The sequence below is a fragment of the Carassius auratus genome, unplaced genomic scaffold (genome assembly GCF_003368295.1).
Source record: "Carassius auratus strain Wakin unplaced genomic scaffold, ASM336829v1 scaf_tig00012847, whole genome shotgun sequence".
NCBI classification, from domain to species: domain Eukaryota; kingdom Metazoa; phylum Chordata; class Actinopteri; order Cypriniformes; family Cyprinidae; genus Carassius; species Carassius auratus.
Window position 1 is genome coordinate 278,960 of NW_020524335.1, and position 25,763 is coordinate 304,722.

General features: G+C 39.2%; 1 protein-coding gene across 4 annotated transcripts in view; it reads right to left on the reverse strand.

Moving 5' to 3' along the window:
* Positions 1 to 25,763, reverse strand: part of LOC113073774 (dynamin-binding protein-like) — a 43,264-nt gene that overhangs the window by 3,037 nt on the left and 14,464 nt on the right. For 2 of the 4 annotated variants that reach the window (XM_026246533.1, XM_026246532.1), the window contains 11 exons: positions 22,525 to 24,699; positions 7,668 to 7,864; positions 7,480 to 7,579; positions 7,244 to 7,391; positions 5,301 to 5,318; positions 3,952 to 4,151; positions 3,656 to 3,786; positions 3,454 to 3,558; positions 3,174 to 3,305; positions 2,140 to 2,472; positions 1,875 to 2,054 (listed from right to left, as the gene is read on the reverse strand). In XM_026246533.1, the coding sequence (XP_026102318.1) occupies positions 1,875 to 2,054; positions 2,140 to 2,472; positions 3,174 to 3,305; positions 3,454 to 3,558; positions 3,656 to 3,786; positions 3,952 to 4,151; positions 5,301 to 5,318; positions 7,244 to 7,391; positions 7,480 to 7,579; positions 7,668 to 7,864; positions 22,525 to 24,699 (3,719 nt within the window). Of the gene's footprint in view, positions 1 to 1,874; positions 2,055 to 2,139; positions 2,473 to 3,173; positions 3,306 to 3,453; positions 3,559 to 3,655; positions 3,787 to 3,951; positions 4,152 to 5,300; positions 5,319 to 7,243; positions 7,392 to 7,479; positions 7,580 to 7,667; positions 7,865 to 17,285; positions 19,140 to 22,524; positions 24,700 to 25,763 lie in introns of those variants that run through there. The other 2 variants (XM_026246535.1, XM_026246534.1) reach the window with 2 other exon arrangements.

Below are 25,763 nucleotides of genomic sequence, written 5' to 3' on the forward strand. Positions count from 1 at the left end.
TCGCATTTATTTAGAACCAATAACCAAGAGAAAACATTACCGTCTCCAGCTCTATGTTTTCAGGTAGAGGCTACAGGAGCAGCATAGAGCGCCCTCTTGTGGCTGGAGACGGTAATGTTTTCTCTTGGTTTTCATGTCTCTTAGGGTGTACTCACACTAGGCACAGTTGCCATGAACCGGGCCAGAGTACGATTGTCCCCCCTCCCCACTCCACCTCTGGCCTGCACTCATATATAGGGTTTCAGCATTCGTGCCGGAGCACGCTTACGTCATTATGGTGTGACGGTTTCGGGATAAACAGGAAGAGCGGCGCTCTCTGAACGCAATGGAGTACATCGCTCTGTTTTCTTTGTGGATAATTTTGTGTCGTTTGGTCCACAGCCCTCTCACAGCCTGTTGTTTAACACATGTGTCGCCTTAGTGGCGCGAAAATTTTCACGTAATCGCGCTGCTCGTATGAGGATGTTTGCAATGTACCAGCTGAAGTGCAGCAAGGACTTTGCAGTTTTTAGTTTTTATGCGTTTTGCACCTCTGCCGTAGACCAAAGCGACCCTTTCCCTGCCATGTTGGTTTTGGAGCGTCGCAAAACCGTGACGCAACGCGTCCTTTTCCGTGCTCCTTCACGGTTAGCGCTCACACTGCATGCGAACCGCGCCCGAGTCCAACTGAACCGTGCCCTGGCCCACCTCTTCCAAGCGGGCCAGGGCCGGCCAATCGAGCCGCGCCCGGGCACGATTCGGAGCACTCACACTAGTCAAACGAACCGCGCTTTGGTGGTCAAACGCACTCGGGCACGGTTCAAACTGGCTAGTGTGAGTACACCCTTAGTTAATTTCTCTTGGTTCATGTCAAATTCATTTTGATAAATAAGTCGCACCTGACTATAAGTCCCAGGACCAGCCAAATTATGAAAAAAAGTGTGACTTATAGTCCGGAAAATACTGTAATTGTCTGGACTTTCAGATTGACTAGTTGCAAAGGGTCCAAAACAGCTTAAAACTGGCCTGATCAGTTAACCACCTTGGTTTAACCTGTTTTTAATCTTGGTTTAAGCTGTTTTTTAATAAAAGAATAAAGGAGATGTAAAACTAACTACTGTTATTGCAAAGAAACATTGTAAGTATTATTTATATACTATTAGCGCTCATTAATATTTAGATTTACCTTCTATTTTTATATATATACCTTTTTTTTGCATTTGAACTTGTTTACATTTGAATAATGTTATGTGTTTTTGTTTTTCATATTTCTATTTAACTTTAATTTTTTTTTATTTACTTAACCTAAACTTATTTTATTTCAATTAGTAGACAAGCAAATATATTTTTTACTTTATTTAATTTAGTTTTTTATGCTTGCTTTTCATCTAATATTTATATTTTACTTGAGCTTTATTTAAACTAATTGTCATTCTTATCCTTATTCGTTTTACACTTTATGTTTTATAATGATTTTTTAATTAAAGTAATTTTTTTTAGCACTTTACATTTACATTTATTTATTTTAGCTGACACTTTTATCCAAAGCGACTTACAATTGCTGTATATGTCAGAGGTCGCACGCCTCTGGAGCAACTAGGGGTTAAGTGTCTTGCTCAGGGACACATTGGTGTCTCACAGTGGATTCGAACCCGGGTCTCTCACACCAAAGGCATGTGTCTCATCCAATGCGCCAACACCATCCCAAACTTATTTTATTTCAGTTAGTTGTCAAGGCAATATAGTTCTAATCTTCATTTAAGTTTTTATTTATTTTTTTATCTAATACCTTCATTTTATTTGAGCTTAACAATTTTTAACAGTTTTAGACAACATTGTTAAAAAAAAAAAAAAAACCTGTCTGTTCTGGATCAGGATGCATTAGGAAAACTCACAGGGCCTTGTTTCTTCGAGTTCTGCTTCTCCAGAGTCTTCCTGTCAAAAGGCTTGCGTACAGTTGTTGTGGGAAGATTATCGGGAAAGAAACTAAAGCTCTGAAGAAAATCCAAGACACGGGTGTGCTCCTCCTGGAACAAGGACACCAGATTTCCCTCTGTACCACCCAAACCAGACAGCTAGGGAGATGTAAACACACAAAAGAATGAAGAAAGCCGAAAATTCACAGGATTATTATGGAGCATGCTAAAACTATGTCTTCACCTGCAGCAGTGGTGAAAGCTCTCCCAGCGTGAGTGCAATGAAGTCTCTCTGGGCCTGGGTGAAGCCCCTCACGCAGCTGGTGAACAGATCCTCGGCTGCGCGGTGGAACTTGGGCAGCTCATCCAGCAGCTGGGCGTTCAGAGCTTCGTAGTTATTTCTCGCCGTCTGCAGCTCCTCCTGCACACGCTTGTCCTTCAGCCTCTCTGCACGCTCCTTACAGTTGTCATAGTCCAGCAGCTTGTCTCTACGTTTCTGGATTAGTTTGTGGGGACCGGCGAACATATTGAGCAGCTGGGTGAGGGGAGTGATGACTAGGGCTTCTGTCCTCTCCTTCTGCTCAAAGACATTAAGAAACGAGTCGAGACATAGTTCATGCCAATATCATGAATTGGGGAAAAAATACAATTGTACAAAATAATACAAGTGGAATAACTACTAAGAAAACAAAACAACATGTATGTATGGTTACATAGTGCCCCAAGTCAAAAAAGCCCTTCTGTTTGGCCTGTTTTGTCATCCACCAAATGTAAATCATTTAGTCTATTCATTAAGAAATGTGTTTGAAAACACTTAACTAATGTTAATAATGACTATCGTATTTTTCGGACTATAAGTCGCACCTGAGTATAAGTCGCATCAGTCCAAAAATACGTCATGATGAGGAAAAAAAACATATATAAGTTCACTGGACTATGACTCGCATTTATTTAGAACCAAGAACCAAGAGAAAACATTACCGTCTACAGCCACGAGAGGGCGCTCTATGTCTTCAGTGTAGACTACAGGAGCACTGAGCAGCATAGAGCGTCCTCTCGTGGCTGGAGATGGTAATGTTTTCTCTTGGTTCATTTCTCTCTGTTCATGTCAAATTAATTTTGATAAATAAGTCGCACCTGACTATAAGTTGCAGGACCAGCCAAACTATGAAAAAAAGTGTGACTTATAGTCCGGAAAATACAGTACTTAAATCGACTGATTGCTGCTTTATACGTTTTTCACTATGAAAGGTAATGTGAGGTAATTTTGGTACTCACAAACTCCGTGAACTGTTTGTCACTGATGCATCGATGAGCTCTTTGAAACCGTTCAGGGTCCACATGCTGTTGCCGTTCTGTGTAGATGTCACAGAAACTGATGGCGGCCAGAACCTTAACCGAGGTGGACTCCTATTGGATATAAAAGGGTCCGGCAAAATTACTTCATATACTGAATCGAAAAGCAAATTTGCTCACGAAAAACAAAAAACGGTCAAAATGAAATTGGAAGCATATGGGAAGACCAGTAAAGAACGAAGGCAGAGAATAATTTCAATACCCTTATATGCTGCAGATAGAGGGAGATGTCCCTGATGAAGGATTTGATGAGCCGCTCCTGGAGTCTGAATCGTTTCTCAGCATCATCGAAAGCTTCATCTTTGATCTAAGAAGGAATAAAGAGCAGTTTGGTTAACACAACACAACACAACACAATCTCTCATTCCAGAAATGATGGTGCGGTAATAGCTGTGCCAGTTTACCTGAGATGAGATCCCGGTCAGGTGCTTTAAATGGCTGCTCACTCTGTTAGACTTCTTGATGATAGAGTGCATACTCAACTTTGAGATCTTGTCAATGAGTCGGTCTTCATCGCCTTTGCGGTACTTCACCACTATAGACAACAGATGGTGCTGATGAGTTAGGGATCACACTCACAGCCAGATAGCAGACATTCCATCAATCTCACAGATACATAGAATAATAGATGGAACGATAGACAGAAAGATAGATAGATAGAATGACAAACAGATAGACAGACAGATAAACAGTCACATACCAAGATCCTTTCTCCTTTTGAATTCGTTGATATTGACGTTGATCTCTTTAATGGACCTCAATGCCTCAGCGAGCAGCTTCCTGTCGTGGTGTGACTCAGGAGTGGTGTTCAGCAGTTCCATCAGGAGCAGGGGGTATCGCATCACTCTCTGCACGGGCTTTATCAAGAAGGAACCCAGATTAATGTAGTTTGTCTTTCCCCTGTGATAGAACAAAAGGGCGAGAGAGGGAGATAAAGTGAAAAAAAAAAAGATTTAGACACTTATCAAGGTAACATTCTTCATCCTCCTCTGAGAGTAGACTGGGGTCACTGAACACACACATTGTTTTCATCCATCAGTTATCCACTGGCTCACCGTCAACCGCTTTAAAAAGGGTTACTGTAGACACAGTAGGCTACTGAAATAGTCTAACAAAAAAGTGCATAATATAACTGATAGGATGAATACAGAGGAGATTCAATTTCAGTGCTGAAGCATGATTTGGATGTTGCGGAATAGGACATTTCAAAACTAATGAATCTGAATAAGCACAAGAGTATGTTTAAAAAGCTGAGTCACTGCAATTAAATGTTTTCGCCCATTAACAAATAACATTGCTTAAAATACCACACCATGAGCTCAGAGATTGGGTTAATAATAACTGTTTCCACATCACCAGAAAGCATTAGATCAATTGCCAGAAATAAAGTACAAAAACAGTTGAAAATATAAAACAATTTCCCCACTGGTATCACATTCTGACTCAAAATCACTGTTTTGCACAACCTGCATCTAATTTATAGGACTGGAATCTGATGAAATAAAAGCAATTTCAGATTAATCGTGATCCCCAATTGTTCAATTCTGATTTTCAAATCATCTGACCAGCGTAGTCCGATTCACAAACAAATGACTTATTATATGGTTCTTTTCAGTGAATCAAAAACAGACAAGTACCAATGTAGTTTGATTCCCAGGAAAAAACAAATATTAAAATGTAAAATGAGATTTAGAAATTCTGAATCAGTTTGAAAGAAGTTCCTGCATAATATACAGCATTAATAGAGATTTTCTTTCTATACGTAAGAATATGTTTGCTAAATGGGTATTATAAATGAAACATAGTCAAAAGAATCAAGTTGAATCTGATTCAGTACCTATCCCTGCTCATTTGTGCAAATTTAAGTCAGAATATGACTCAGAATATACAAGGAAACGATCACAAAACACACAGCACACACACACAGAGCATACATGGCCTCCTGGTCCCACATGAACACAAGGAGAAAAGGGTTGCGCAGGTTAATAAACGTTCAGCATGCTGTCAGGCGCTTCACATGCAGTTGCTTTCGAGTTGTGTTAAACTTACCACTCACGGTATATCCCTCTGTCAGGGGAGAGGAAGAAGGAGAGAGAGGAAAGAAAGGGAATAAAACACAGTTTCGAGTTAAACCACCTCTGTCTCTTATTAGAAATAAGCTAATGAGTTTATCACATTTAATGTCCTTGTTTCACAGCTTATTATACAAATAAAAGTTATGTCTTGCCATCATTCTGCAATGAACATGAATGCAACGGGCAAAAGGGCAAGACGACAAACACTGAAAAACTGAAATACTATTTGTGCACTTGATTAATAAGCTGCCCGTTGCTGGGGCAACTCATGCCATGGGTGACCCGCTTTAGGCGAGCAGTAAGCCTCTGTGGGGCCTCCACTGGCCCCTCTCTGATCTCCCACTGAGAACCAAAATGAAATGTCAGTCAGAGTTTGGTGCACTCAAGTGTGGAAGTACAAAAGTAATAAAAACACACCAGACATTACTCTTAAAGCGCTTTTTGGAAGATTATTCTCCCCTATTTTTAGGGCTAGCTTTGTTACAGTACCATCATGCCAGAGAAGCAACATGTTAGCAATTGTTTCAACTGGATTCAGAGTCATTTGGTATAAAGCTAAGCTGTGGGCCTGGCAAAGTGCACATTCATTTTACAAATGTCTTGATACTTGGGACAAACAGCTCCAACTACGATGGAGTGAAAAACATTTCTGGAACTTCTGGGAAAATTGGCAGAATATTTCCTTGTATTCTTTGCTTTATCTGGTAAAGCGCTAAAGCAACCATCAAGAACAAACTAAACTGTGCTAGAAGGAAGTGAACTGAAATTAGTCAAGAAATGAGGTAGCCACTGGCAAATTGTTCTTAAATTCAAATCAAGCTTAAGATATAATACTAGAGGAACAAATGGGAAGCGATTGATAAAACAGTGAAACCAACAAAGTGGTGAAACTAGGTGAGGTGCAGCATTCCTCTACCGCCATTCATTACTAATCCACAATAACAAAGATCCACAAGAACAAAGATACAGGCTAGCATTCGAAAGTTTGGGGTCGGTAAGATTTTTCTATATTTTAAAAAGAAGTCTCTTGTGCTGAGCAAGGCTACATTTATTTGATAAAAAAAAACAGCAGAAGCAATAATATTGTGAAATATTATTACAATTTCCAATAACTGTTTTCTATTTGAATATATTTTAAAATGTAATTTATTCCTGATATGGCAATCCATTAATCCATTCTTCAGTGTCACATGAACCTTCAGAAATCATTCTAATATGCTGGTTTACTGCTCAATAACATTTGTTATTTTTATTATTAATGTTGAAAAGAAAATCTTCACGTAGTATTAAAAACTTGTGTGTCATCCTGGAATCACCTATTCTACAGCGGCTATAAACAATCTGGTCTCATCGGTTGGAAAATGTATACAAATGTGTTTTTCCAACATTGGGGCTACTTTCATGGAGTTTATTCGTTGTATATAGATCCCACTTTGTTTGCCATTTGTTATTAACATAGGATAACAAATGATTGGTTTTATAATATCATAAATAATTCCTGTCTTGGAATGCCACAGATTCCATCAGTCATCCTAAGTCCAATCAGATGAGTCCATTTAAAGCAGAAGTAAAACTAAAAAAATGGACTGGTTCCTCTAGATTTGGAGACTAATGATAGCATGAGTGAGCCAGCACACCCTGTAACATTGTCTCTGTTGATGATGTATTACTATAGAATTCTATCTACGTCACATGACAGACAATCCCAGATACCATTCAAACTTACAGACCATGTGTAACATTAAATAACACACAATTAGTGTCCAACACAAATTCTTCTCATACACTTACACACTGTTAAATATCATGACTGGCATTAACATGCTTAACTGGATCTGGACATGCGTTGGTAGTTGTAACCACACCATGCAATGAGCTGAAGGTGTCCGATTCATTTAAAAGAGCAGTCAAAATTACCTGAGCTTCTCTAGACATTCCAACACGTGCTTCTGGATGTTCTCATCCTTCTCATAGGTCTCCAGTAAAGAGATGGCATCATCATGATTTTGGCAATAGATTTTGTAAACCTCCTCCAATTCACATTTGTAGTCCAGGAACACTTGACCTGGATGAACAAAAACGATTATGGTAAAACGGCAATATGGCTACTGATCTGAATCTATAATGCTCCATAATGCTATAATTGCTCCAACCTATTGAGTCAGTATCCTGGAGGGTCTTGTTAAGCCGACAGGAAAGGTCAATTACAGAGTTGATGTTTCCAAAGAGTCCATCAAAATCAATAGTCTGGGCCTACAGGACACATGGATATTTAAGATGAGGATTTGAATGGTTCTCATCACATAAATACATCATTCACGCTTGTTGAGTGTTTTCTTACCTGTTTTTTCTGCAGCGGGTGAATGATCTCCTTTACACACATCTGAAGATCCTTGATGTAGTCCTGTTCTGTCTGCAGAAGCTCCTCAATGACCTTTGTCCTTTTCTCCAGCATCCTTTGTTCAGGGTCTTCAGTGGTGGCCGCTGAAGCTGGGGATGATTCCAGAGACTTAGGCTGGGAGGCAAACAGGGTCATCTCTAAAGAGAGACAAGGAGAGAATGCCCTCGTCAACCACAAACAACTTAGAAATTTGTATGCCACTATTGGGGGAGTTTTTATGATATTGTGCAGAACTTTGTTTTTGATTAAATACGGTGTGAAAAAGCAACATTAAAAATGTAAAAATGGGCAAATAATTAATATTGATGAGTCTTGAAGTCCTATACCTCAAGATGATGGATGGATAGACGGATCTATGCCACAATATCACTTTTATTATGCCAGTACCGACATACCGTACATTCATACCAGTCTGAATGGATTACGCTCATTTATAAAACATGAGTAAGAACAATTGAGACAAGAATTAAGCTGCCAGTAAGAATGGCAAAGAGAAGGCAGTTTGCTCTGCGTGTTGCCATTGGTTGTCGAGAGGATGTCATGGCTCAGAGTTTAGTTTGACTGCTCTTTGATCTTTTCGGTCAGAACTGGCACTCAAAAACGTGTGAGGCATGAGATTGTGTGTGGGAGATCCGCTCCCACGCATGGGTGCCTACCCACAATGCTGCCTGAGATGCTGCTTTATGGACATACAAAAGACTGTCAAAGCACACGGTGAGACATGGACCCTCTCAGGAAGCAGGAGGCATTTGAGATGGTGCTGGGACTTTACGATAGGAAACCCCAACAAGTTTCAAAATAAATAAAAGAAGCAAATATATTGGTGAATATGTAACTGTATTCATGATGTGTCTTTCTGTGTGTGTGTGTGTGTGTGTGTGTGTGTGTGTGTGCGTGTGAGAGAGAGTTTAAATTTCATGTTACAGTCAAAATGGGAATAATAGGGATTCATTTAGCTCATCTCTGGCTTAATACTTCTTAGCCATCTGATGTGGTGACTCACACTGACATCACACTATATAAAATCTTTAATGTTGCTGATTCAGTAAAGACTGATAAGAGATTTGAGCACAACCAAAAAAAGCCTTAAAATTCCGTTGCACGTTTGACCTCTGAAATGTTACAGCAAAACAGAAACGGTTCATAATAGCATCTTTGGAACCTCTGTTCTGAGAGACAGGGCAACTGTATATTAATACTTAATTACTAATTGAATGTTAATATGATAAAAGCAATTGTGCAATGAATCATGCACAATACAAACAGAGACTTTAAACAATTAACTAAAAACAATGAATAACTACTACTAATAATGTTAATTTTATGGCATCCTCTCTGTAGCTCTAGGCTTCTGTATGGTCTAACCTGTTGGCAACAAGTAAATTATTTAAAAAAAACAGGATGTAATTTATAAATAACCTCTAATTTAGTTATTTTCTAATTCTTTGTGCACAGCCCATTAAAGTTTGGCTTATGCTAACCAAAGTTTGGTCAATGAATCATTCATCCATGCACTAATTGTTCTACTTAACAGTACACAAATACTAGCACTATAATAAAATCTGTTGTGACCCACATCTACTTAACAAGCCTAGGGTATTCATTGTTCTGAACAAAAAAATCTTCAAAGAGCAAATTCTCACAATATGTTCATTCATTCAGAGAGTCTAAAATGAAAACAACTTCATTTTCAAAACTGAATCTAAGAATCAGTCATTGAGAAATTATGAACAACCATCATTGGGGGGATTTATGGTGGTTAAGACTGCACAAGAGCAGAGAAGGAAATTAAATTATGGGTAATCATCTGTGAAAAGCACAGATTTATTTTACTCTCTCTGTCATGCTGAAACATTACATTGTCCTAAAAAAAAACAAAAAAACTAAGAACGCTGTATAAGATTTTCAATAAGCTATATTTTTACTTAAGCAGAAACCTTAAACCGTTTGAAAGAAAACCAAATCTCAAGAAACAGAGTGGAAGAGAAACTGAAACGGAGCTTAAAAAAGGTTCAGTATGTGGTATAGAACTGGTGCTGTGCTGCACTAGAACTAAGCTTTCATGTCAAGACTGTGTTCCAGCGCTCATGGATTTCTGTATGTGTGCCATGGTCTGGTGAATGGCAGAGAGGGTAATCTCGACCAAGCACACACACATACACAATGGCTTCTCTTTCTGTCTCTGTGGACATAATTGATTGTGACATTATGTTTGGTCTGCTTACAGGGTCGTGCTCCAGCCAGTGTGTTTGTGTTGTGTTGTTCACATAGTTCCCACAATAGCAAACCCAAGGATTTCCAAAACACACTCTCACTCACACACACACACACACACACACACACACACACAAATATGGAAACACAATACCCTAAATAACTTGTTTTAAACTTAAATTGCTAATTCAATTACTTTTTATACACACTTTTAAAAAAGATTATGACATTTGATATATGTATCAATATTTGTTTTACATTTTACATTATATATTCTGCTTTTTACTTAAACCATAATATAATTTATTATGGAAAATTTTGCAAAGCAGAAGCTGAATTCTAAGACTTTTGAGCCTCACTGTACACTTCAATAAGTTATTTAATGGTTTAAATATGGCTTAGGAACACACCAAATGATGATAAATCCCAACGTTAACTCTCCTTAAACCACTACTGTTGAATCTGTAAAGAATTTAGCATAACCATGGACAACTAAACTAAACATGCTGTTCATACACAAAGCCAAGAGGCGTAAACTTGTGTACACAGCTACACAACACTTCCTCTCACAAACAACATGAACATGAACCTGACACCGATTTCCATTTCGTATCAAACATTTCGATACATCTACGCAGCAAAGACTTTTTTATCTTCAGGCTTGTCTGTGTTGGCGACTCAGTAGTGCTCAAAGAAAGGACATGGCCTCTAAGACGTCACCCACCTTTTACCCTCCAAGCTCCTCATCTTCACTGCCACACACAAACACACACCAGAGGTCACAGGCGATGCATTCCTCTAAAGGGGAGTGGAATAGCTCGGTCCCTCTGTATCAACAGTGAAGGCCCTCTCTAAAAGACACAAACTCTATTTTGTCCCGGCATTACCATCTGAATAAATGGGAACCTGCACCATTACAGACAACTGAGCAAGCACAGAGACAGTTACTCACATGCTAAAGCCTGGAGCTGGAGTTTTAATGTTCTTAAACAAAATGTACTGATACTCTCATTTTGGGAGGTCTACTCCGTGTTTTTGGAGTGACCGGCTACTTGGGGCCTTGCCCCACCTCACTGGGCCTGAACTCCATCAAGATCTTGAGGATCTCTCAATGCCAAGGCTTCTTTGCCTTTCATCACTCTTAATCTGTTTCTGTTTAAAGTGGGAATCTTTGTTCAGGTGTACCAAGGGCGCCCATTTTATTTTATGTGGATCAAGTTCCAGTGAATTTCAAACATGATAAAACTAATATTTAATGCATTTACTTACTTATCTAATATGGCCCATTAGCAATATAATACATATATAATGCTAATAAGCAATAATAATAAAAATAAATAAAAAAATAAATTAAATAATAATAAAAAAAACACTGGCAAATAACTATATAACTGAATATTAAATAAATAATCAGAATAATTTTATAGAATTATATAATTAATTGTTTAACAAAATATTTATTTATATAATTATTGTATTTACTATTTCTTTTATAGTATTCTAAAATAATATAATTATTTTATAAAATAATATTTATAATATGAAAAATGATATTTATTTGTATTGTTTTCTATAATAAACAATATTATATTAGATCATTATATTATAGAAGTATTTGCCATATACATATTATATTCATGCATTTTATAGTCATTTTATATTATATTCACAATATCTGCTGCAGATTTCATTTAGCAAGAACAAATGTGCTATAGAGAAAGCCAACCGTTTTATGACTGAAAATTAAATGATAACATTGTTATTCATGTGAAACTCTTTTATGGTCTGACCGTGCTGAGCTGTTTTTGTCCCTTTCTAGTCTAAGGTTACATGAATTATCAGGCCTGTGTGTTCAAGACAAAGTTCACATAAGACCGCCCATTTACCATGGTTACCCTTCACAACTGTCAAGAGAGTAAGTGTGAGAGCGATACACACAGTGTGTGAGTGAAAGCAGCAAGTTATTGCAAGCCACAAAAATCCAGTCTTTCAGACAGATTTAGGGCACTAGTCAGAATTAAGAACGAAGTAAACAGCTTGGAAAATGACAGTATGTTGCATTTAAAGCTTACAAGGCTTACAAGTACAGTTGAAATCCTGCATGTACAAGGAATTAACGAAAAAAATAATTTCAAATACTTTACACAGGAACAGCAAGAGGGCTAAAACTTCTTTGAAAAAAATATTAGTTACACCACACACTTTCTGGTGCAGAACCCTGCGTCACAGAAACCGGTGTTTTTTGTTTTGTTTTGTTGTTCAAAAGGCTGCAGGTTCACATTCTAGTTCTCCGTTGTAGTCAGTCAGATGTCTGATTTGTGTGGGATGTGACACACCCATAATAAACATGAGCAAGCATTCCAATAACATCTCTACATCCTCTCAGACGCATGCTTGTTTCAAAATTGCTTTAAAAAAACCTTACTTTGAAATTTAAATAAAGGACACTGTTTGCTTACAAGACTAAGAACAAATTAAATGTTGTACCCTTGCAAGTCTACATCATTTTTAGCGTATCTATAAAGTCATGAAAATGAATGTCAAGTGGAACTCTATTGCAGAGATCTAGACTCTTTCTGAGGCAATCCATTATTATTTTATTTTTCTGAGAAAATAAAAAAATAGTGCTATCAATCAATAAAAAATTAACTAATCAATTTTTTTAAGTGAACTTAAAACATTCTTCACATAAATGTATTATAATTAATATCATAGTTTGCTACCTGTTCCCCTTCAGCAAGTAGGAAATGAACAGAAATTGAACAAAGTCATCAAACACTAAATACTAAATTAAAAATAAATGAATCCTTAAAGCTACAAAAGTTATTTATTTCCTTTTTTTCCCCTTTTGTTCTTTGATTAACAGACATCACAGCAGCTGGTTAATAAGGTTATTTTGGCTGCTTTAAGAGCTGCTGCTGCTGAACATGACATGGATCTTACACGCATTGTATTTTCTGTTTACCTTTTCTGTCATGCTTAGTTCACCCACAAATGAAAGTTATGTCATTAATTACTCCATAAGACCTTAATTTATCTTTGGAACATAAATTAAGATCATTTTGATTAAATCCAAGAGCTTTCTGATCCTCCATAGACAGCAAGGTACCTACCACATTCTAAACCCAGAAAGGTACCAAGAACATCGATCATTTTAGCGATGATCTTACTACGTTTCTGTACCTTGATTGTGGTAACGTTAGTTACCTTGCTGTTGAGAGACAGCTCTCGGATTTCATAAAAAAATATGGTTTGGAATGCCCCTGTGTTGTTTGTGTTAAATATTTTTAACGTGCTAAAATAAAAAAAAACAATTGCATGCGTTAACGCATTATGACAGCACTACAAATAAAATGTATAATTATATTATAGAATGTTTTACAAGTACTCTGAAAAAAAAAAAAGTTAAATCACTGCGCACAGTATGGTCAGGAGGCTTATGCTGTTCACACGAAATGCGAATAGAGTGTCTGGCGCGAATGATTTCAATGTTAAGTCAATGTAAAGACATGTTTACGTGTGTCTGTAGGTCTCGCGGTGCGAATGAGGCATTTAGTGCGGCGCGGTAAATGTGAATTCGCCTCGTTCGCGCGAATGATGCGAATTGAGCGTCCGGCGCGAATGGTGCTTTTTGTGCACTTAGCATTTGACGAGAATTCGCGTCTGCTACTAGAGTTGAAAAATGTTAACTTTGGCGTCAATTCGCGCCACATTAACCAATCAGGAGCCTGCTCAGGAGTCACTCATTCAACATGGAGGAACGACTGATGTTGTCAGTGAGCAGTCAACCGGAGCTATATGACACAAGACAGGAATAAAAAGGACCTCGCTTAGACAAATGTGTTGTAAATACACTTTTAACTTTTGAGTCACGTACATGTTTATCGAGCCGCTGCCTTCCCGCCATTTTTCACAACTATTTTCCCTCTAATATAGCCTACAGCTACTTTTCGCTAACAAGATAATGTGTTTATTCAGAGGAAGTGTGCAGGAAAAAGTGGAAAATACCCGAGTGCTCGATCAACATCAGTGATCTTGCAAACAGACAACCGCTTTGCACTTCACACAAAAAGTGGATTTTGCCTCGGACGCGCGTCAATTTCGCTTCTAACTTTTGTCTATTTTGCTCTAGACACGTGAATGCATTCAAAATGTTCAAGTGGCAAACTAGACGTGGTAGATGCAAATTTGACGATCTATTCGCGTTTGGTGTGAACGCAGTATTAGATCCTTAAAAATAAGAACTTCTGGTCTCAAAAGAACACAATGTACTGCACTCCTTGTGTTTAATTAATTTCACATATCAAGCAGCTGGCAATACAGTTTGTTTAGCTACTGTGACATTTCAGTTGTTTTCTTTCATAATAGAATCAAGAAACCCTGCATGTACCCCGTGCAACCTGTCTAGACTCATTACATATAACATCATCAAAATCTCATCATTATTCTGGCTAATCTTGTTATTATGCTTGAATATCAGGTTCACAAAAACACTTCTTTCCCACAGAACTCTTGATTCACATAATCTGATAAGATCATGCTCATGACTCAACTTGCATATTGGTATAGTCATTTAGTCGTATATAATCCCCTTAACAGGCTGAGATTAGCATTACAGAAATATGATGTAATTGCATGTATCCTAACACTCTGTTTAAGCACAAAAAGGAAGGCATGATATACAGATCCAGTGAGAGCCCTCCCTCTACGGTTACACAAAGAGGAGCTTTTCTACTATAATAGTTATTCATGCAATTACTCTCAGTCTCAACACATGGGTAAATATTCGGTCTCATGTTAAAAAAGCAGTAAATCAAGGGCAAAACCAATGGTGTTTGGCACGGAGCTGTAATGTAGCATATGTATTTCAGGGTATGTATAAGAGCTCCTGACCTACATTAACTAGCTTATTCCCTCCTCAGCAAGTTACTTGATGCTTTTGTCTTCCAAGCTGGCCACTGACTTAATGTTGTACAAATGTTGTGAGAGGGTTGGTTGAAGGTTTTCACCTAATCCCCTTCCAGCCCACTGGCATGGGCAGCTGCACAAGGATTACAAAGACCAACAGCAGGCAACTAAATAGATAAAAGCACACCAACACACACACACACACTTATTTGTATATTATCAGCAGGCTGGTGATTGTTAGTACTAAATAACCTCAAAAAATCCAAAACAGAAGAACACATTCTGCCAAGCTTGAAACAGATGAACTCAGACTATGAGTCAGGCTGGGCATCCTCTTCATGGTGCCCCAAACTAGTAAGAGGTCTTTGAAGACTATAATGATTGGGAGGAGGGTTCTGGTACCAGGCACATCCTAGTCCCAGAGATCTCCCCTGGAGTCTCTTTTCCTCCTGTTCCTCCACACCGAGGTGATGACTAGAACACTAGGCTATAGAGGATTACCCTGGGCTGAACTGACCAGCTGCCCTGTGTCATACGTGACAAGCCAGACGAATCTCCCACTGAGACACCCATGGCAAGCACCCATCACCAATCACTGAAATAATAACAAACAGTCACCTCATGCTAAAAAGCACTGATAAGGCTACTATAACTGAAGACCATTCATTCTTGACTGTCAGTGAAACTGAAGAAGTAGACAAAATGTAAACAGTAAAGATATAGATCTGGACCCAGTTTGAATTTCCACAGCATCAAGGTTAGTTCATGCAAATTTATGAATGAACCATTCATTTTAAAATCGTTCTGGTCTACTGACATTTGCTATTAAATTAGCTTCAAACATTACAATGCATATGATAACTTCTTTAACTCTACAATACGTAAATCAACTTCACCAGCTAATTACTCCTCAAAAGTGATGCTATAGAAGTATACAGAGCTACCACAAAATCAGAAAAAAACCTAAAGATGGTTTATCTGAAATATAAAGTCTATAGAGTGCCCCCCCCCCCCAAAAAAAATTGGACTGTAATCTACATACTGAAAATTTATGAATATCATTGCATTAAAAAACATAATAACAAACCAAGTGGAAGCTTGATAACTATTTTTCAACTACTAACTTTTTTGACAATCAACTTTTCTAACATCATTTATTCAGTTAAAGAAATTATTAGTGGCAGCATTATGTAAGATCCAGGTACTGAGTCAGAGTGACCAGTTTGAAATTAAATATGGACATCCTAAACTAAATATGATTAGAAAACATCTAAATACTAAAATGCTATGTGCAAATGTTTTGCGGGAAAAGATTTAAAATATAAATATTATCTAAAAAATTGTGTTGTACCTTAAAACAAACACAGCTTAAATGTCTAAATGAGACTGTAAATGTAAAGCTCATGGCAAAAGGGACTGTAAAATCTGATGCAAAATGGTACTTCTTGGCATTGAACATTTTGTTGTTTTTGTTTGAAGTCACGGTACCAAAACACATAGTGGTTGTCAAACAAAAGAAAAAGACTGAAAAGGGGAGGGAGGGAGGAAGAGAGATACAGAGGACAATTGGGAGACAGACAACAAAACTTCTGAACAGTAATTACACCCGTTGGACCAGTTCCCCCCTCCCTGCACGTTTCCAAGTTCACCTCTAAGGAAAAAAAACCATGTGAAACTCAGCTCCACACTGCCAGCTTTAATAGACACTCTCAAAGACATGCATACCTATGCATTAAGATGGTAACTGCACAATCGACACCTTTGGTATTTCCTGAATTGATTTGGAGATGTCCTAATGCAGAGCTCCACAACAAGGTCTTAGAACTGGCCATAGTACCATTACTGCTGCTACGGTAGTGATAAATGACATTATTTGTGCCCTGGATAAAAAACAGCAATGCACATCCTTATTTGTGGATTTATCTAAGGCGTCTGATTCATTGGATCATGAATTGCTGCTAAACAAACTCAGCAGTGTTGGTTTCAGACCAAGGACATTGAATGTGTTGATTTGGAGGATCTCAAATCTGATTTTATTGATATATCTAAAGGGGTTCTCCAGGGTTCCATTTTGAGACCTATTTTGTTTTCTATTTATATAAATGATTTAGGTAAGGACGCTTTAAGCAAATAAATAAATAAATTGTATTTTAAAATGTTGTCTTATTGCATGGCTGCTACCATGGCCAGGTCTCTATTGTAAAATAGTTTTTTATCTCAATAAGACTTCCTGGTTAAAAAAGGTAAATAAAAAAAGGTTAAAAGAGAGCTATAAACACAAGTGATATCCATGTGGACATTTCTACAATTGTTAGTTGACTCATTCGGTTACATCAAACAACACCTACAGCTACCTCAAGGTGTGTTTTGCCCCTACTCTAACCTCAGATTTATTTTCATAGTACTGGATGTGCTACTGTTTCCAATGTGCTTTACCTTGTTTCTTTTTCCTGTTGGTGGCAAACTCTGACTTCCTGAGAGAGCAGGGTGCTGTCTTCCTATAGAAGCTGTTCCTGTCAAGTGAACCCACGTAAACAGGCTTCCGTGTCTGGCCTTGACCTTCCTTATCCAGTTTTCCTGAACCCAGGCGATCATGGTACTGGTCCTTGTAATCATAACTGAATTTAGCAGGATCCTCATAAGACCGTCTCTCTTTCAGTGTCTGATAAGCATCCTTTTCCCATTCCTTGCAGTGTATTCCACTGCTGTGGTCAGTACTGCAACCCTCTTGTCTATGTTCTACTGAATTTAACCTGATCTCTCTGCAATTGTCATACTGATAACTCTCACAACCCTTGTTTTCATAGCAGTCTTTAACACCACTATCATAACTTTCATCTTTCCAGTAGTTTCTATCATCCTTTTCTCTGTAATCACATTGGTCTCCCTCTCTGTACTGATAAGAGTCTTTTTCTTTAGGTTCAAAGCGATCCCTCAGCTCAGACTGGCCATTTTCTCTGTAATCATACCGGTCTCTCAGTTTGAGGTCATAGGAGTTACCTTTCTTACGTTCATTCCATTCTTTGTCGTCTAGTTTAGAGAGGTCCTTTTCTCCTGTTCTTTCACAGTTGTCATCTTTCCTAAACTCACTGCAGGTCTTCTCCTTTTCTTTGTAGTCATAGTAATCTCCCTTTCTTTGTACATACCGGTCATAGTCTCTTCGATCGATTGAATCCCTCTCTCTATACTGGTAGCTGTCACCTCTCCTACGGCCTTCCTCACAGTAACTACGGTCATAGCGGTCCCCTTTTCTATCATCATTCTGGTCTTTCTCTCTACGATCATAGCACTCATAATCGTAATTTTTTCTAGAGCCGTAGTGGTCTGCTTCTCTATATCTGTACCTGTCCTTTTTCCTGGAGTCGTAATATTCATGTTTTTTACTGTCATAGTACTGGTCTTCGAGGTCATAATGCTCAGATTTATCCAATTGTGTATGGTCATAGTAATCCCGGCCCCTGCAGTCCCCATCTTTATAATTATCAGGCTCCTTATCGTAGTAGCCCTGGCTATCTCGATCAAAACTGTGCGCATCCCGATCTCTGCGACTGTAAGGCTCCTGACCCTCACAGTACTCATCTGATTCCCAAGAGTGGTACCGGGCCACATAGTTAGGACATTCTTTACTCCTTGGGCTCTGTGCAAAGTCTCTGTGGTCAGCATAATCCAGTTCTTTCCGGTGCTGATGGAAACCATGATTTCTGGTCCATTCTTGTGGGTTCCTCGGCTCTTGATACACTGATTCTGGTGACTGATAGAAGAACTGTTGTGGAGGGACCTCTTGGTAAGGAACCTTGTCCCAGTCCTCATATTCCCAGCATTGTTGACGGCACCCACTGGCTTGTCCGAGGTAGGCCTGGTGCTCGCAATCTCCTGGTGTGGGTCTAAAGTCCTGAGGACACATGACTGACTGCTGCTGAAGATGTTGCTGCTGTTGAAAAGTCAGCATTTGTATGCATCTCTCGTTCTCCCAGCCCTCACTCACCAACTCTTCGACACTCTTACCTCTCTTGGGAGGAGTCCTGTTAAAGTCCCAGGGCACTGGGGCAAATGTCATAGGGTGTCCTAAGACCACCTGTCCCTTCATAATGGCCATGGAAGTCCACAAACAGGGCAAGCTGTGTTAGCCCAGATTTCACATTCCAGGTCCAGATGTAGAGAACTCCACCTAAAAGGCATTCTAAACCTCTCTGTCTCACTCTAACTCTCTTTCTCAGACAGCCGACTGAACAGGACTGTCTGGTTTAGAACTGAGAAACTCAATCTCTCTCTCTCTCTCCCTCTCTCTCCGTTTCTCTCTCTCTGCCTACCCAGCCAATAGGAGGAAGAGAGAGAAGGAGGTGGGGGAGGGAAGAAGCAACAACTGAGAGGAGGCAAAGGGGAGGCATTTAGAGTTAATCATTGTACGTAGTCACATGAATGGATTACAGGGAAGCTGTGATTGGCTGAAGTCTCTATTTGCAAGAAAACACAGGCTGGACTTAACAAAAGAAGAGGGAGTATTATCCTCTTTATTCCACAAACTTCTCAGGTGTTTTTCAAACTTGGCATTACTCATGAGCAAAGTTGTATATATCCCCTAAAGACTCTCTTTAGGCTGTTGTGCAACTATAACAGGGATCTTGAATCTGTACTATTTCAGTTTCTGCTTGTTTTTCAAGAAATTTAGGAGGTGTGTATATGCTTTAAAAAACAACCTGATGCACTAAATGATCTGTCAAAAGAAGAATCAGTGCATTATCTGTACTAACATGCTCATCATACATTTCAGAGAAACAAGGTTCCCATGAATGTCATAATCTTTGTCATTCATGTTTCAACAAGCTGACCTGGGATAGTTAGGCACAGGCTGATTATTCCAGAGAACACCGTTCACTGTCGAGTGCCTGCACACTGCACAATGCACCATTGTTATGGGATGCCCCTGGTTTCACAGGCTAAGGCATCTTTTCATGCAATGGAGAAAAAAAATATATATATTCACACGCTTCAGTATAGTATGTAATTCCTCTCTACAAAAAAAGAAAAAAGAAAAAAAAATAGACAAAATAGAACACAGTACTATGATTTCCAACTGCACAGTACACATTACTGTACTTCAGGTATTAAAATGCAAAATATTTCTCCAGTCAAGGCTGAAAAGAAAGAAAATTTGTGGTTTGTGGACTGCTTCTCCTTTCCTCAGTGTTTAAGAGCTCACATTTCTTTACATGGAGCAGACCGAAACTGTGTGAATGTTGTTTTTCACTTCAGAGACATCATGATCAACATTCCTCTTGTTTAATTGAGTTATTTTTCTTTGTTTGCACAAGTACAACCCTTAGAAAAGTAACAAAACACATTCAAAGATGGTGCACCTGTAGAAATTCGTCAAAGAACATGTTTAAAACATTTATATCTAAAATCTGACAAACATAATCAGTTAACTATTATAGTTTAAATTTTTAGGTACTTTAAGGGAGGTTTAAACATCACTGTGTAGTTAATGGGTTGGACATCCTGGGACCTGAAAATCTCATTTAGGACACAGACAAACCTGTGGATGAAAAGCATTCAAGACAGGCACTGTCCCTCGGTGAGTGTCTGTTTCATACATTTTGATTAGTCCAAATCTATCAGAGAACACAACAGGACCCAAAAAGTAATTACAGCAATGAAGCATTCAGATGCATGCTTGTGACAGAAGTTAGGATCCAGGTCTTGCATGACACTCTTCTCATCTCTGTTATTAGAATAGCCCTCCATTCAATCCCTCACAACCTTTCCAGCAGGCGATAGGATCATACGGGTCTTTTAAAGAGCCTTCTGTTAACCTGAATAGGCTTTCATGTATGAGACAAGCACAGAGAAGCTGGGAGCTGGAGATTAGATCCAGGACACAAATGAGCTCTTGATGCTTTTTATGAGCACCCAAACAGATCCAAATTAGAACAAGGGCTGTGAAAGGGGCAACAGCAGGCTAGAATGGGACACTCACTCACAGATACACATATTAATGAATCTGTTAGAACTAAAATCATAACTCTGTCTTTCCTCCAACTACATAGCTATGGAAAGAACTGTTCCCAGACTAAAAACGATACATGTGAAATATGGGTCTTGTTCAGTCTTGTTTTTTGTTCCATTCCAGAAGAGATGATGCAATAAGAAGCTTGTCTCCTCCCTCCAGCAGAAAACCGCTGTTCAGCAAGTACTACTCCATAGCTGATAGGCTCTTGACTGACTGCCTTCACTGTAACAATAAATAACCATGGTTTCTACCCTCCCTGTTGATAAACACACCCTGTTATGATAAATGTGGAAACACACACACACACACACACACACACCTACCTAAATTAATACAGAGAAACCCACAAGGAAATAATGTTACTTCCAAAATTATGACACCCAATGACTCAATATGACGCACATTGCTATAATATTAAGCATTATAAACCTAAATAATTTCACTGGGATTATCTTATTATCTGCTCAGTGTAAAAACATTTTTATTGAAGTCCACAGGTTTTTTTGCTGATTAGTCAGGAAAAGAACTGTGAAAATTTTGTAACCGCAAAGAGAACAAAGAATTATTAATAGGAATGAAGAAGTTTAAATTAAAATTGATTAAACCACACACACGAACAGTGCTGCTCCAATCCACTTCAGTTAGTCCAAGACATACAGGCGTCACAGAAATCAAGTGATATTCAATAAGACTTGGGCAATGCTCTAAACCAATTGTATGCATCACTATGTCTGGTAATAACTCTAATAATGTCAATTATAATGTCTGAACATGGGTGCAAAGAGGCCATATATTTCATATGTACATGGTAAAAGTGTAGCCAACAGGAACAGCATTCCACACGTAATATACCAATGTTAAAGAAATTATAAGGGTAATACCTTTTAAATTATAACTACAGATACATCTTTAGTTGCTAAACCGTTACTTTAGTATTTGTGTATACAGTTTGAGCAAACAGAAAATTACCACCTAAGACCGAGAGGTTTAACAAGATCTGGTACAGAGGGATCAGTAGTATGTTTTACTGTGCAGTGAATCATGGCCACAATGCCTTATGTCAGACTTCAACAAATATTGTGTAAAGACATGATACTCCCAGTGCCACTGTCTACTGACTTTTTCTACTTTGAGAATCAAAGTGGTTTCTATCCTTTATTGAAAAGGTCCGCCTATAATGTGTTTAGCACTATGCCTAGGTGTGTTCGATTCCCTAGTTAGGTGTGAAGGTCAATCATAGACTATCTATGAACAACCGCTGAATATTACATAACAGCGATGAGAAAGCATTAGAACAATAATTATATAGTACATATAATTCCTCTTTTAGATTGTTAAATTATTGACAACAACTTTGAGACGATGTTAGCAAACCATGCGATGCATATTGATATAGATGACGAACTTCTTAGGAAATAAGTTATGTTGACAGACATGGTATGGAGAATTGCAACATAAATAAAAGTTAGTATGTATTGACACACCCAGTGCAGTGAACTTTGTCTCGGATGACGTTTCAAAGGCATATCGAAAGCATTTATCTGGAACTTCTGTAACATTCGAGGTGCAATTTTACCTCAAAGGATGATAATGAATGAATGAACGTAATCTGTATCTGCTGTAAAAACAAATCACATATACTAATTTGAGAGTATTAGTGACTACCTTGTAGCTGCTGCTGCTCCAGGCTCAGTGTTTCCATGGTGTATGTGCAGAATTCCAGATTCTCAAGAGCCTGTTGTCTCGAAGTCTCATCCTGCTCCTCTTCCAGCATGGTCTGCAGCTCCTGGGCTGTGTGAGAATACATATCAATGTCTCTTTCCACCTCTTCCAACCTCAAGAGTAACTTATATTGCTCCTGTTCCCTCTCTCTTTCTCTCTCAATTTCTTTCTCCATCTCCAGAACATCCTCCGCATCTTCCACCTCTTCAACAGTCTCTTTCTCTTCTGGCGAGTTATAGAATGGGTTGGAGGTGGGTGAAGGAGGGCCTGGCATCACAGAGTTGGTGCGTGTGCATGGAGGAGGTGGTCGTGGCGCTGGACGTGCAGGTCTGTAAGGCTGAGGAGCAATACGTCCATTGGTTTGAGGACAATTCGAGTTTGTAGGTGCTGGTGGCCTAAGGACCCGCGGTCTAGGAGGAGGTGGGCGTAGCGTTTTCCGTCTCTCCAGAGAGGAGGAGGCGGAACCAGAAGGAGAGGAAGTGGTGGGCAACAGACATTCCATTAAGGAGTGGGAGGAACCATGGATTATGTCATGCTCATTGCTGTAGTCCATAATAGAGAAGTGGCGGGAAACTTTATTGCCCCTCCTACCACTAACCTCCTCCCATCGGCTCAGTTCTGTGAATCCATTGCCACAACCTGGTAAGCTTTGTTCGAACTCTATCAGCTGTTGAGAAAGCTTGGCTTCAAGATTTCCAGCTGACACAGCTAAAGTCCCCAATGTCTGAGACGTTGGTAACCCATTTGAACCCTGTTCCTGAGGCAATGCCCAGTGGTCGCTGCAGCCCCCAGACATTAGGTCCGCATCACTGACACTTGCGTGTCGAGTTAACTTCTTCTGCCGGTTTTTATCAGCAGAGATTTTACTGCTGAAGGGGCTTCTGCCGTCATGAGATGCATAGTTACCTCTGTTTCTTGTCCAAATGGAATTAGGTGAGGTTCTGGTGAACAGATTCGGATTTTGCTTCTTTGTGATGGGTGCTGGGGGAGGTTCTCGTAAACTGGTGTGAGAACTTGTACTGTATTTTCGGTTGCTGAGGGCGTGTAGACTTGGCCTAGGGGGCAGCTGGGGTTTACCCAAATTGGGGCTGCCTGTTCTGTTACTTTGGACTTCTCGGTGGGGTGGTGTGTGAGGGAGTGGGGGTCTTTCTCGTCTTCTTTCTTGAGACGGAACCTGTGATTGATGTAGAGTCTTTTCTCTCCCTTGAGAACTTTGATCGGAGTGCATGTAGTACACCTGCTCATCCTTTCTTTCTTCCTCCCGGCGCTCAAAGTAATCCAGGTCCCACACTGTGTGATCTTCCGGAGTAGCCCACTCCTGCCCATATTCTGGCACTGTGCAATCTTGTTGAGGTGAGGTATTATCGGTATTGTAACACTCTTCTTCTCTCTCAGGTACACTAATTTCACAAATTAATGTCTCGGTTTGTGGGACAACCTGCAGCTGCCCTTGTATCTTGACAAATCGATGAGGGAAAACTCCTCTTCTGCCACCTATTTGCCCCTCCAACCAGCCATCCTCCAGCGTGGTGAGGATACGGATCCTATCACCAGCATCAAAGTCCAGCTCACTAGGCTCAAGGGCTCGGAATTCATAAAGCGCAATCCCATATACAGCTCCCTCTTCCTCCTCCTCTTCTTCCTCATGCTGTTGTTGAATCTCCATTTCTGAATTTTCCTCATCCCTTCTCTCTTCTTCCTCCATGCTGTAAGCTGGATACTGATGTAGGGTCTGAGGTTCAGGCTCCTCTAGAAGTGAGCGCAGGGGTCCAAGCAGCTCTACAAAGCCCTCCGGGAAAACTCCCGTCCTGCCGTCCAGTTCTCCCTGGAACCAGCCAGGTTCTGGCAGGCCTATGATGGTGATGACATCACCCTCTCGAAAGTCAAGCTCCTCGTCCAGCTGGGCGTGAAGGCTCATAAGGGCACAGGCCTGGCCCAGTGCATGTGGGGGAAGCTCCGAGGCCTGGGCAGCCGCACTGCGCTCTGACAGCTGCCTGGATTGCCCGGAAAGCTCCAGCTCTTTAACGCAAGAGATGGGGAAGAGCCCGCGTGAGCCCCATGCATTATGCCCTCTCATCCACACAGCATCCACACTGCTTTCAGCAGCAACTACATCACCTACAGCAAGAGAGAGAGAGAGGAGAAGAAGATAAGCATCAGGATTATGAGGATTGAAATATCCTCAAAATAAATACTGCCAATTAGTTATAATAAAAAACAATTTGATGAATATTGCTTGAATCTTTTAGCAACAGCTACTGCAATTCTGTCCTGGCTGAATTCCCAGCATATGTAATGAGTCCATAGCAGCTTAATCAGAATGCAGCAGCTCTGTTTATATCTAGGGATGCACTGCAAAACTTCTCGCTTCCCCTTTTAACGAACATTTTTTCTATTATAAAAAAAAGATTTAAAATCCTAAAAACAAGATATTAATTTACTTAGCCTATCTACACTATCTTAAATTTACTTATTTATGCAATGGCAGTATTTAGGCTACTTCATTACAGTTCAGTAGGCTAAATTAAAATAAGTAAATAAATGAATAAACTTTTCAAAAAGATAAGGCTAGATAAACAGTATAAATATTATCAAGCATTTAAAATAAGTGTATTTTGTCATACAGTATGGGCATATATTTTTTTCTTGTTTATACTTAAAAATAAGTACCTCTGGTGCAGTAATTAAAGACAGAAAACAAGTCTGAATTCCCAATTCAATCTAGACACAATTCAATGCTACTGATAATTGGAGAAAAAAAAAAAGATCCAAAAGATGACCATCTGCATGTGTTCACAAACCAACATTTGGACTGCCCCCTCTGACTGACAACCACAGTACCCTTCATTACCATCACCTAATAGTCCCTCCTTTTCTCTTTACTTTTCTCACACCCAAATAGTGTACATGACTACTACATATGAGAACACGAGGACTTCTGTCAAGCTTAAATTATCATTAAGAAAATCTGTTGACTTATTTATATAAGGATTTAGGTGGACTATATATTGTATTACCTGCATTAGTTTTATTTGTTTGAGATCATACTTATTTTTAAAACTAGCATATTTGTTTGCATCTTCACTAAAGTATCTGCTAAGTGTATTAATTGTAAATGAAAATTGAAATAGCAGTTGAGTAATTGTGTTGATGGCTATATTTGCAACCAGGCCAAAATACTA